At 44.4% G+C, this 13734-nt stretch overlaps 2 protein-coding genes across 2 annotated transcripts; both read left to right on the top strand.

The window, feature by feature from the left end:
- The first annotated feature begins 2722 nt into the window (after nucleotides 1-2722).
- LOC110538514 (sphingosine kinase 2) lies at nucleotides 2723-7527 on the top strand. The gene is made up of 4 exons (XM_036939532.1): nucleotides 2723-2891; nucleotides 4937-5040; nucleotides 5190-5305; nucleotides 6657-7527. The coding sequence occupies exons 1-4, from the start codon at nucleotides 2723-2725 to the stop codon at nucleotides 7525-7527; spliced, it is 1260 nt and encodes a 419-aa protein (XP_036795427.1).
- Nucleotides 7528-10945: 3418 nt separating this feature from the next.
- Nucleotides 10946-13555, top strand: LOC110538513 (serotonin N-acetyltransferase-like). The gene is made up of 4 exons (XM_021625380.2): nucleotides 10946-11051; nucleotides 11477-11763; nucleotides 12068-12222; nucleotides 12406-13555. The coding sequence occupies exons 2-4, from the start codon at nucleotides 11613-11615 to the stop codon at nucleotides 12820-12822; spliced, it is 723 nt and encodes a 240-aa protein (XP_021481055.1). The 5' UTR covers nucleotides 10946-11051; nucleotides 11477-11612; the 3' UTR covers nucleotides 12823-13555.
- Nucleotides 13556-13734: the final 179 nt, after the last annotated feature.

Below are 13734 nucleotides of genomic sequence, written 5' to 3'. Positions count from 1 at the left end.
ATGGTAATTTATGTTAATAGATTCAATATCTTATCATAATTACAGGTCCTGGGTGGCACAGCGGTCAAAAAGCACTGCACCGCAGTACTGAGACATCACTACAGCCCGGGGTTCGATCCCAGGCTGTGTCACAACCGGCCGTGACCGGGGCCCCATAGGACTGCTCACAATTGGCCATCCGGGGTATGGGAAGGTTTCACTAGTGCGGGTTCCCTTGGCTCATTGTGCTCTAGCAACTCCTTGTGACAGGGCCGGGCGCCTGCAAGCTGACTCCGGTCATCAGTTGAATGGGGTTTCCTCTGACACATTGGTGCGGCTGACATCCGGGTTAAGTGAGCAGTGTGATAAGAAGTAGGCGGCCAGGCGGGTCATGTTTCGGAGGACCTTCGCCTCTCCCGAGCCAATTGAGGAGCCAAGGGACCTAATTTGGGGAGAAAACGGGGTAAAAAAAATATGCTTGTGACTGTCGGGCCTAGTTAGTACTGGGACGGGAGATCGCGTGGGAATACCAGGTGCTAAAAACTATATTATTATTACAGTCTTACCGTTGTCATTGTAGGAGTGGAAACGTTGTTGGCAGAATGCACATCCTAAGTTTTGGTTTATTTCATTCCATTTCCGAGTTGTCAATTTATTCACTGTCTTTTGTTTGAAGCGCTCCTGTCAATCTTGAGTAAGGACATGCACCTGATTACACATAGAAGTAGGCCTAGGCTACCTGGCCTGCACACAAATGTAGACCTATAAATGTGCCCATTTGGGGATCTGATACTATTTCTGATTGTCTTAACTCACAATCACTGTGGAGCTTCTCAAAGTCATCTTTCCTTCGCCTCAAACAGCAAATAAACACTCTGTTTTTACATCCATTGAGAATCACAATAGTTCCTTAACGTAGCCTAATTGAGAAATTCGCTCCCTTTTGATAACCACTCAGCATGAAAGGGTGAAAAAATCTCATGCTCTGATCCAGTTGAAACGTCATAAAATAGGCCTGCCTGATTACTTCTTATCCCTTGCGCAAATAGCCTACAGCTGTGTCTGTTTGGGAAACTCTTAGAGCCCAGGATATTTTTACATATTGGCAATGGCAATAGAAGTAATTTTTTTATTTGATTAATTTTCATTTAGATAGAATTGTGATTAACCACATGACATTGATTTTGAGACACGAGGACTTTAATATAAATTAAATGAAACTTTTCCACGAATATGTGCATATGAAAATCATAACTGGCACGCAGATCAGGAGAAATGGTATGATAACTTGGCACTCCAAATGGAAAAGGCTGCCAACCGCTGGTGTATTCTATTACTGGCAACTTCAGGAGCATAATGGCAGAATCTGCGAAGCCCAGCAGCAGCGAGAAGAGGAGGGTCAGGAACAGGTTAGGCTTATTAATCTCTGGCTTCCTCTTCAGTAATTTGTGTGTCTTCATTTTTAATCGCAGTGCTTAAAGCATCAGACAAGCTAAGTAGCCTGCATATAGTTGTTTTTATTCAAACATAGGGTGTGTCTATAAATGGAAAAATACATGTTTTTAAATTTGGAACAATCTATTGGTCGAAAGAACAGACGACTCTCGACTAAGATTTGTTTTTGTCGGGGACAGCCCTAAATCTCTCTTATGATTTAGAAGACAGTGTGCAGAAAGACAAGGGCATCTACAGTAACTACAGTATCAGAGGCTAGGAGTTCATCCTGAGTTAAAAACAACTGTCTCTGAAATTATCTCTCATGGCACTCTGCAACATCTGAACAAGTTCTGCCAACTTTTAATTATTCCGTTGGTGTCTGGTAATAATTCTAAAGATAACCACACAGATCATAACAGAGTAGCATTACTTAAAGAAATTATCCGGTACTTGTGTATACTTTTTAGCCAGTAGTTCTGAAAGTAGCACTCATGAGCCAAAAGTGGTCCCCGAAAATGGTGTACTACCTCACATATGTGCAGATATGTGCACCATGTCATTGCTTTCTCTCTCGCTCTGCTCTGTGTGCATCTTGCTAGCTTTCACTCATATTGCAGTGGGCTGAAGCTCATTGGCTGAAACTCAAATTGCTAGGTGTCTGGCTCACGTGTGGGAAAATGTAGGGAAAATGGCGCAGCACAGAAAAACTGTCGCTTTAAAACTAGGGATTTGTGGCTAATTTAGGTAAAACTGCAGATTGACACATCCAGCCCAAAGCGGGAGGTTTAAAAGTTCCGGAGCATATCTTCAACTATAACATTAGGCGAATGAGTTGAGGTGGCATGTGTTTTGTTAGACTTAAATTTCTGGGGAAAAATAAGTGGATCACAAAAACAATAACGTTAAGCACCATCTGTGAGTGAATGGTGTCACTTCGCTTGGTATCACTGTTTAATGCTATCTTTTTGAACAATGGTTTTCTGCCAAGGGATCGAGAGGGTAGAGACTCCTTTCATAACCTCTTTGACATGTCAGAAAAACATTTTGGAAGACAATGGAGAGTTGCATGATTGATGTTTCCTTGATACTAGAAAATTAAGTGGAGCAATTATTCCCATGACAACTTGAGAATACCAACTCACAAACTATTCATTTTTCCCTCTTCTGTTTATCTACATCTTTCACTCCATTGCTCTCTTTTTCTATTCTCTCTCTCTCTCTCTCTCTCTCTCTCTCTCTCTCTCTCTCTCTCTCTCTCTCTCTCTCAGATGTGAAGTACTATGAGGTACGGCGGCCCTGCAGGGTCATGGTTCTGGTGAACCCCCAGAGTGGGCGGGGCCAGGCTCTCCAGCTTTTCTCCGGGCAAATCGAGCCCATGCTCACCGAGGCTTCAGTCCCTTACACATTGGTCATCACTGGTCAGTCCCTACACATTGGTCATCACTGGTCAGTGCCCTACACATTGGTCATCACTGGTCAGTCCCCTACACACACTGGTCATCACTGGTCAGTCCCCTACACACACTGGTCATCACTGGTCAGTCCCCTACACACTGGTCATCTCTGGTCAGTCCACTACACACACTGGTCATCACTGGTCAGTCCACTACACACACTGGTCATCACTGGTCAGTCCACTACACACACTGGTCAACACTCAGTCCCCTACACACACTGGTCAACACTCAGTCCCTTACACACCTACCTGCTTGAGCCCTATTATCTCACTGTCCTGATTGCGCACACACACACACACACGCACGCACACACACACGCACGCACGCGAGCACGCATGCACGAGCACGCACGCACACACACACACACACACACACACACACACACACACACACACACACACACACACAGTGTTTGACTCTGCACTGCCTTGTCGGATCCCCTGCTCCCAGTATTATATACTCTCAACTGCTTTTCACTAACAGTAGCAATGAGTTCAAAGTCACTGAACTCTGCATAACCTTTCACTGAATAAAAGTCAGGTATCTTTGAGCAGCAGGAACAATCCAAGGAGCCAGAAAGACTTTTAAAAATCACTTCAGCTACACATTAACACCACCACCTATACTTCACCATCACCCAGTATAGCTGACAATAAGCTATCTCTGCCAGCGTTACAAACCATCACCAAGACACCTATGAGTTGTTCAATGCCTTCTTAATCTTTGAAACAACTGAAAAAGGAGAGAACAGAGAGAGAGGAGAAAGAGTGTGAGTTCAGTCCCAGGGGACCCAGGCCCCAGGTTAGCATCTGGGTGGTGATGAAAAAAGACAGTCTAATTACCGATGGTCGGCGTGACGATGCCGACCTGGGACTGCTGGGAGCTGGGACTGGGAGAATAGCACGGCACTCCCCTCCACTGCCTGGGTACTGTAGCTAGCCTGTCTGAGTGGATTAACCAGCGCCACCTCGCTGCCCTGCCTGCCTCCACTTAGAGAATGGAGCCCTGCAGAACTATCATGTCATCTACTAGTCTATGCCAGAGGACTAAGGCACACTGAGAGGATCGTCTTTCAGCGAGCGAGTAAATCTGGGGTTTTCTGTGGTGTGTGTTCATGTGCTTGTGTGCACCTGCATGTTTGTCTCCCTCAGAAACTGAGGGAGCTCATGTGGAAAACAGTTCAATGTTCAAGTAGGTATGTATTCAGAAACTGAGAGCAGAAAAACGTTATATTGGGCATCTAATGTGATATGTATCATCCTAACCAAAAAGGGACCTTGGTTCATATCACATTAACAGAGAGTAGCTACCAAGCTATAGCTCATCAGAAGAGAGGATTACATAAAATCCAGAAAGTCAAGAGATAGTGAGGTAGCCCCTGTCTATGTGTGTTTGTGTGTGGCAGTGACCCCGTGAATAAGGAGAGGGCTGGGAAGTGCAGCCTCAGCCTCCAGCCAGCAGCATAGAGTGCTGAGTCAGCCGCAGCAGCCTCCCTCTGCCTGACAGCACAGGACCACATCACTCCGCTCTCAGTCTCCTCATACATACCAAACAGCATGGACTTAAAGGAAACTCAGTGGGTGAGGGAGGGCTAGGGGACAGGTACATGTTATGCTAGGAGAGGAGGAGAAGAGGAGGAGGAGGAGGGGGGGTGGATGTAGTAATGGAGTGTCTGGTCATTTTTCAAACCTCAACACATACGGTAACTCAAGCAGAAAAGTAATGCCCTTGTGATGACAATGCCTCAACAAAACCCATAGAGACACAGGCATAGACACACACAATTGCAAAAACAAACAAACACAGTACTGCCTTTAGCAGAGCTGATATTTGCTGCAGAACACAAGTCTCAGCTGGCAGAATGGTGCTAGACAGTGTGCTTACTGCACGGTCTAATGTGATATGTATGGACTGATAGAGGGAAATTGAATCCCTTTTCTCTCCCATCCCACTGATCCCTCCCTGGGGGCTTCTGGTGAAGGGATGCCATCTCTCGGACCTTATTCCTTCTCTCTTTCCTCCCTGTCCCTCTCTCTCATGGCGTTTCTCTCTGTCCCCCATAGAGCACCAGAACCATGCGAGGGACCTGGTGAGAGAGACTGATCTGTCACAGTGGGACGCTCTGGTCATCCTGTCAGGGGACGGGCTGCTGTTCGAGGTGCGCCAAGTATAGACACTGCATGAACACGTTTCCAGCATAGCTAACTTGTCTAAAGTTTCCCTAAGACTGAAAAAGCAGTGGGGTTTGTGGGGTACAACTCTCAGTTGGAGGGTCGTGGCCTGATGCTGTTTGTGTGTGTTTGCCTGTCCGGTCAGGTGTTGAATGGTCTTCTGGAGAGAGAGGACTGGGAGGAGGCCATCCAGACCCCACTGGGCATCTTACCGGGGGGCTCGGGCAACGCCCTGGCAGCCTCTGTTCACCACTACACTAAGTAAGTCCACTAATGAGACATTTAAATGCATAGAGTACAGTAGAATGGAATGCGACAAAGAAGGTGATTTATCCCTTTTCTATGGATGTAATTATCACATTAGCTGACTGGGCAGAGTAGGCACATTTCTCCAGAGACAAGGGAGAGAGATAGTGTCTGCTTCAGCTTCACACTTCATAAAGTCCAAGAAGAGTCATTATTTGAGGGTAGTTGATAGCTACTTTTAATGGAGTGATGTAATGGGTTCTAGAGCAACTGGAAATTCAGTGGACTACTACTGAGGTAGTGTCTGGACCGCCTTTATTACTGCTGTTTGTGAAATATGAGCCCCCTACATGTACAACATCAACAGAAAAACAACAACAAAATACACAGCGAGTTGTATAACATCAGATATCTATCACAGTTGAATAAAGCTTTGCAGCCTATGAACAACCCTAACCCTAACACCCCTGTTCAACTCAAACCAAGCTAACCCTAGCCACAACCATTATCCTAGCCACAACCCTTACCCTAGCCACAACCCTTACCCTAGCTTCATGTCCACACCCCAGTTCAACCCTAACCCCATTATCTTACTGTCAGACAGTGCAGATGGTTATGTTTAAAGTACTGTAACTGTCCAGTGTTTCCAGATCTCTATGAAATATGACCTATAATTAATTACTATCTGAGTTAAATAGTGTTCCTTCCAAAATAATTGTAATTAAGAATGTTAAAAAGCAGCTGTTCTGTGTTGGAATGGTGTGGGCATACCCCAACAACGGAATGGTGTGGGCATACCCCAACAACGGAATGGTGTGGGCATACCCCAACAACGGAATGGTGTGGGCATACCCCAACAACGGAATAAATGGGTGTACAGTGTACGGTCATTAAAAATATGAATGTGAGTAAACTGCTGATTGGCCAGCTCATCCTCCTCTAGACTGCTGATTGGCCAGCTCATCCTCCTCAGGAGTATGACATCATACTCTATGAGGAGATGGCAAGCATTTTTGAAATGGTCAGTTTAAGTTTTTCTCCCAGTTATACTTTGGCCACTGAAACGAGTATAGGACGAGTCAACAACATTATTTGGGTATGAATATGAATTAAATTAAATGTGAGATTTTCACTAGACAGTTACTTTAAAACAATGGGATTAGGGTTTAACCGGCGTGTGGACATGAACCTAGGGTTAGGGTTATGGCGAGGGTTAGGGTTACTGCTGTAAGTACAATGTATTACCATTCTAGTGTTAGGATTAGGATCATTACTTTTAAGTGAAGGAGTAGCTCCGGCTCAATTGAACCACAGACTGATACCTAACTGCCTCAGTCTACTGTGAGCTGACTGCTACTCCCTTCAGGTCTCCCCCGGTCTGGGGTAAGGAGCTGCTGCTGAGCTGTGGCTTCCTGCTGTGTAAAGGCCTGGTGACTCAGCTGGACCTGGTCTCTGTCCACCTGGCCTCCAGCCAGCGCATCTTCTCCTTCCTCTCCCTGGCCTGGGGCTTCGTGGCCGACGTCGACATTGAGAGCGAGAAGTACCGCCTCGTTGGCCCCATGCGATTCCTGGTTGGTACGCTGATGCGCCTGGCCTCCCTCAAGGTATATCAGGGTAGGCTGGCATACCTGCCTGCTCCTCCCTTCACACCCCAGAACTCCTCCCTCTGCTCCTCTCTACCCTGTGGGCCCAACAGCTCCCCCAATCAGAACTCTCGCCACAACCACATCACAAACTCCAATCACAGCACAAACTCCAACCACAACACCGCCCACAACTCCTCCAACATTGCCATCACAACCATGAGGACCGAGCCCCAACCAGTCAACCAGAAGGGGCCTCCTGACTCGCTCCTAGCAGACCTGGAGCAGCCGGTGCCTGATCATTGGACAGTAGTGAATGAGGAAGACTTTGTACTGGTATTGGCCATGTTCCAGTCCCACTTGGCTGAGGACCTGTTTGCCGCCCCTGGGGCCGCAGCAGACGACGGCTTCATCCACCTGTTGTATGTGCGTGCAGGCATCTCCAGACTAGCCCTGCTCACACTCTTCATGACCATGGAGAAGGGGGGGCACCTGGCTATTGGCTGCCCACACCTTGTGTATGAGAGGGTGAAGGCCTTTCGCCTGGAGCCTCTGTCCCCCGAGGGAGCGATCACTGTGGACGGGGAGATGGTGGAGTACGGGCCAGTACAGGCCCAGGTTCATGAAGGAATCGCCAGGCTCATCTCAGGCTGAGAATCTACTCTGAGAGTTTGTCCTCCCCACAGCTCTGACTTCTCGCCCCCTTTCTTACTCTGTCTACTGTATATACAAAGTGCCAAAGACATTATATCAGCCTTTGGAAAATCCCCCCTCTTTTTTTCTACAGATACATTCAGTATCTATCTCTGTGTCCTGTTGTTTAGAGATCCCTCCCTTTCCTCTCCATGCTTCATTCAGGGTCAAAGCCATGGATGTTCTTGCAGCTGGCTGGTCTCAGCTAAGAGTGTGTGTGTATGACAGTGTGTGTATGATAGTGTGTTGTGAGCGGTGTGTTTAGTAGGGAGGGGCCCACTGCTGAGGAGTACCTTGTGTGCTCCGCTGTCTGACTTAATGAGTGTGACACACGTGAAGAGAAGCACATTCTTCTGTCCCGCGAGGATGTGGCAGGCAACCAGCTCTACGTCCGCTATCTAGCCCCGGGGTAATCATTCTGTGGAGGATGAGACACGGGCCTGACATGTAGGCCTTCCCCCCTCAGGATATACTGTTCGAGTCATGGGTGTAGGTTCTCTATGGAGAAGCACAACGTTGGAGAATGCAGCATTGTAGACCTCCACCAATGATATTAGGTTACTCTTCTCCCTCTCACCAGTGAAAACCTCCCCTTTACCTCTGTGTTTAATGGATGGGGTGGAAGGGGTTAGGTGCTAGTGAGGTCGTGTTAAAGCAGCATGGAGGTTCAGGAACCTGGCCAGCTGAGGTTACCTTCTTATATATCTCGCCTATCTCCTACCCTGCTGCTGCTGCAGCTCAAACCAACCAGCTTCTTGGACCACCTTCTTCCTGACACAAACACACAGGCTTGACACTCCCTTTCAGATCTGGAGCACTCAGCAAGGAGGGGGATGGTCTCGTCTGCTACATATGATTCCTTTCTTCTAGCTGTGTTAAGGTTGTACTCCCTCCTCCTTCACAAGATGTTGGAGCCATCAGCACCTAATGTGTCCTTATTCTGAAGCTTTATGGGCGAATGAAAAATACTAGCTGATGGAACTACAAGCAGTTGAAGAAGATACAGAACCATTGTCGATTTTTATGAACGGTTCTATTGTAGATAAAATAATATAAATATTTCTGTTGTTTTCTGTCCAAGCACACACTAAGAAGGGAAACAGGGTTTTGCACTACGCAGCACTGCATGGGTCAGTGTGTTTTGCACATTGACTCGATCAATAATAGTTGGAGCGACCAGGCCAGAGTGCTGTGCTCTCTACTGGGGCCTTTTTCTTGTCGGGGTGGAGATGATGAGCATTAGTGCACAGGAGCATTAGTGCACAGGAGCATTAGTGCACTGGAGCATTAGTGCACAGGAGCATTAGTGCACAGGAGCATTAGTGCACTGGAGCAGAGACAAGCACAAATGTGAGCATTATATCATCAGTTCTACTCGCACCAGTTCATGCCAGGTCGGGTTCACCCCAGAGATATAATAATTACTGGTTTAACTAATCCTAGAGCACACACTTGGTTTGGTTTGGCTCAAAATGCCATATGGGTGGAAGGGTTTTAATTTACTGTATAATGAATCTAAAAGTATGCTTAAAATGACTCTACTTGAAGGTATGCTGACTGCAGATGTAACATTAACTTCTCCCATTCTGATTTCAATCTTCCATGTCTGTGCCTGTACCTGACTTTGATATGCCTTTAGATAAATACAAGTTTAAGTTTTATTTGTCACATGCACAAATACAGTGAAATGCTTAACCAGAAAGCCCTACCCAACAGTGCAGTAGTATATATATTTTAAAAATTATAATTAATAATAAGAAAAACAACAAGGGGGAAAAAACACAAGAAATAAGAAAGAAGAGAGGAAGCTATATACAGCGTCAGTGCCAAATGTACAACGTACAGAGATACTGGAGTATTGAGGTAGATAGGAAAATGTAGGCAGGGATTAAGAGAAAGGGACTGGAAGCAGGATAAATCATTTGTTATTATAATATTAAACATACTGTATGTTACCTTTTACCCCATACATACCTATCTACCTACCTAATCCTCATTTGTCAGGCTCTGCTGGTGGTGTTGACAAGGTCATAGACCATGCATACACAAATTAAAGCACATATCCAAATTAAGAGATTAGCTATGCAAATTCTTTCAATGTGGCCCGTTCTGGGACACCTCACTGCTCTTTATGCAGTGGGAGGGGTCCCCCTAGTGGATTTACCTTAACCAGTCATTGCAGTTCAAGTGGTGGAAGTTCTGACATAGTACTTGCACATTTGTTTCTATGGTACAACAGTAGTACTGTATAAAATATTATGATAGCTCACTTTCATTATTTGTATGTTTGGTTGCATTGATTCACTAGCATACTGGTATCCAGGTTATGAAAACAATTACAAGCCATTTTAATTAAACTACAATCACTTATCATATTGCCTATTGCCATCTGAATATCAAAAACCTCCATTTGAATCACTTCAGGTAGCTCATGCTAGACTGTGTATACTGAGTATCATCTCTCTTCAGTCGAATATAATCTCTCCTCAACCGAACAGACAAGCGGACATCCATTGTTGACCCTAGTGACTGTTATGTAATATGTATAAAAAACAACAGGTCTCAACACATCTGAGTGGAGTAATTGCAATTGTGTTGAACTACTGTTATCTTCTCTATCCTGTACCCTTGGCTGGTAGGGTGGACTATGGAGTGACTACATCATAGTACTGTTATTAATATTCAAATACTGCTGTGGTCTTCTCATTGCATTCATGTCATTTTTTATGTCATCATTCCCGTGTAGGAGAGAGATCTATATTTTTCCAGGGTTTCATTTAGTAAGAACCACAGCTAAATACATGAATCATGAAGTATCGACTGTCTGAATTGTAATAAAATTCCCAAATTTTCAAGAGAATCTGTCTTGTTCATCATTAGCAGCCATCTTTTCCAGAGAGCATTAACACTGTTAATTGTCTTTTTCGTTTTTATATAAAGTGAAAATGATAACCCAGTGGTTAATATTGTCCATTACAGGTGTTGTGTATTTGAGGGTGTATTAAACTTCTGCTTGTAGGACCAGACTAATCTTATCTTTATGACAGCAGTGTTCCAATGTCAGTACTGCTGAAGGCTTCTCTCCCTCTAACCATGGATACCCATTCTAAATATCCACCTGTTGAGAGAGTAACCACTAAATAATATAATTTGTAGGCCTATACTTACCAGACCGGTATAGAGAACCTGGCTGGAGCAACAGTTGACCACAATTACCCCATGCCTACTATATCTCCCAAATATACAGGAGAATATCCACTTTGCCATGTGTCAGTCAAACTCAAGGGATGAAGATAGAAGCTAATACGCCGAGTTGTGGAAACAACTTCTATAATCTGTCACGTGACATAGTAATAGTCACTGGCTTTATAATGAAGAGGTGGACGTCTTTCAGGGCACGCAAGAGAGAGAGGAGGGAGGAGAAAGAGAGGGTGAGATAAGACAATAAGGCAGGTAGAGAGAGTGTTCGGATGAGATTGCATCAGGTAAGTAAAGCAACGTTATTTTCAGTTACAGTGCTCTTGTTGGTTACCATATAAATTCAGAGTATCTGCATATAAGTATCTGCATATCATGGCAAACAAATATCGAATGGCAGAGGAAAAAACATATTGTAAATTCATTACATTCAGTGGGTTAATTCTCTATTTTGTGGTACATTAATTCTCTAGGCAATTAATAAACAGGTTGTCACAACACTGCCATTTGTGCGTAAAGCAGCTGACCTCAGGTCGCTTAATTTCTGGTTCTAGTTAATTGCTCTCCACTCTCCCTCGCTTCAAATGCTATTATTTCATTCATGAGCACCGACGTCGTACTATTCATATTCTAAATTGTAAAATGACTCACATCTACATGGACCACATCCTATAAATACGGATTCTACTCCCTCTTGGTCATCTGTGCACAGGCTGTCCCAACAAGAGGAGGAAACTGAAGATTACCCTTCGTGTAACAGCCAAGAGAGAAGACTTGTGCAAACAAACAACAATAGAAGGAACAGAAGAATATCGAAGTAATCCAACTGGAGTTATAAAAGTTGTAAAATGTCTCTAGTGGGCGCCTTGCCTTTCCTGAAACCGCGCCTCTCCCCTTCTGTTTCTCCTGGGCGCCAAAGAAGACACACACTGCCAGCAAGCGAGTTCCGACCGCTCAACACGCAAGATGCCATCAGCGTGTTCGAAATCGAGAAAGAGGGTAAGTTGTCCATAAATTCAGTTATAAATGTGTGTATGTATTATGTGTTATGAATTAATGGTACGAATATACAATGTATGAGCGTTATCAGGGGTACTTAAATCGCGCGTAAAACTCGTGCCAACAGCCTCTCCTTGGGCTTTACGCACGTTGACTGGGCGCGCCAGTCTGTCTCTTCCTTTCCATAACACTTTGTATTAATCCCTTGTTATAGGTTTAATGCACTGATACGGATCCGCCTTGGCATTCTTAAATACAGTGAGTCCAAGGATGATGAAAACGTGTCTCTCTTTTCCTCCGCCAGCCTTTATATCTGTGTCAGGAGACTGCCCGCTCCATCTTGATGAGGTGCGTCATTTCCTCACGCTGTGTCCAGAGCTGTCCATGGGCTGGTTTGAGGAGGGGAGACTAGTAGCCTTCATCATTGGGTCCCAATGGGACCAGGACAGACTCACCCTAGTAAGACACTTCTATGATGTTATATAATTTCGTATTGATTCATAGGTAATTTACTCTATATCTTACTGTGTTTTTATTCGCTCACTGATATTTTTTCTCAATCAGGTGCTCTGTATTACATCACCATACATATTCTTGAATGAACTCTACTTGAGCTACATTTGCATTTTTCCTTTGCTGCAGGACGCCCTAACTCTTCACAAGCCCAAAGGTTCCACAGTTCATATCCATGTGCTGGCGGTCCACCGGACCTTCCGGCAGCAGGGCAAGGGCCCTATCCTGATGTGGCGCTACCTGCAGTACCTACGCTGCCTGCCCTATGTGCGCCGTGCAGTGCTCATGTGCGAGGACTTCCTGGTTCCCTTCTACCAGAAGTCTGGCTTCAAGGTGCAGGGCCGCTGTTCCATCACGGTGGCATCACTGACCTTCACAGAGATGCAGTACCCTGTGAGGGGCCATGCACTGATGCGGCGCAACAGTGAAGCTATTGGTTTTCCTCAGACTGTGTTATTATTGGAGGAACCGATTCAGAGGAGTGAGTCTGCATTGTTATTGGAGGAACAGACTCAGAGGACTGAGCCTGAGCCTGCTGATGTGTAAATCTTTTTTTACTCAGTAAGATATTAGATTCCTGTTGTACATATCAACTATGATGTAAAATAAAGTGATGTAAACATTTACATTTATATCTAAGATGGTAGTCTAAAGTGCACACCATACACGCATGAGCATGACCATGAGTCTTTAAGCTTTATTACAATGTTTTAATTTAACGTTATTTAATATGTGAATATTTCAATGTTAACTAGCTACATGCTAATGAATGTTAGAACATATATTGTGTGACTTTTGTCTGTGTGAGATTATATTTTTACTGCAAATGTTCCCATTTTATTTATTGGAAGTTTTGTCTGAAGGTTTGGGTTGCAAGCCCCCTCCTCTCTGACGGTATATGGACTGACGTCACTGACTACCAGGCTTTAGCAGCTCAACCGTGCCTCTTTATCTCTATTAGTGGGCATTAGGTATACTGTAAACATCTGAGGATTTACAAGAGGATCCTTTCATTGGACTGCCAGTAGATCTAGTGACTTAACAAGCCTGTTTTCATACGATGAGAAAAGTAGGCTACATCCACACCAATTTGGATTCATTTGTTACTGAAACTGTTTGTCTATTCATTTCCCTTTGGGTCACATGTGCAGAGCGTTAATCAAACCATGTAATATCTTCTCTTACTCCACCAGAACCTGTCTTACCCTTGAAACCAATCATATCTTTAATAAATATGTTTTTGTACTGTTTTTGTTATTCAAAAATATAATAAAGATGATAATGTATTAACGTTCTGAGCATGTTCAATTTGCATGACTTCAGTATAATAATTAAATTTACTGTTGATTCATTTAACTATATTTATTCATAAGAATGTACAACATCATACGCATACTTTGGCTGTGTTTACAAATGCAGCCCAATTCTGTTCTTTTGCAAAATTATTGGTCCAATAAG

The sequence above is a fragment of the Oncorhynchus mykiss genome, chromosome 12, assembly GCF_013265735.2.
Source record: "Oncorhynchus mykiss isolate Arlee chromosome 12, USDA_OmykA_1.1, whole genome shotgun sequence".
NCBI lineage: Eukaryota > Metazoa > Chordata > Actinopteri > Salmoniformes > Salmonidae > Oncorhynchus > Oncorhynchus mykiss.
This window is presented reverse-complemented; position numbering and strand designations above follow the sequence as displayed.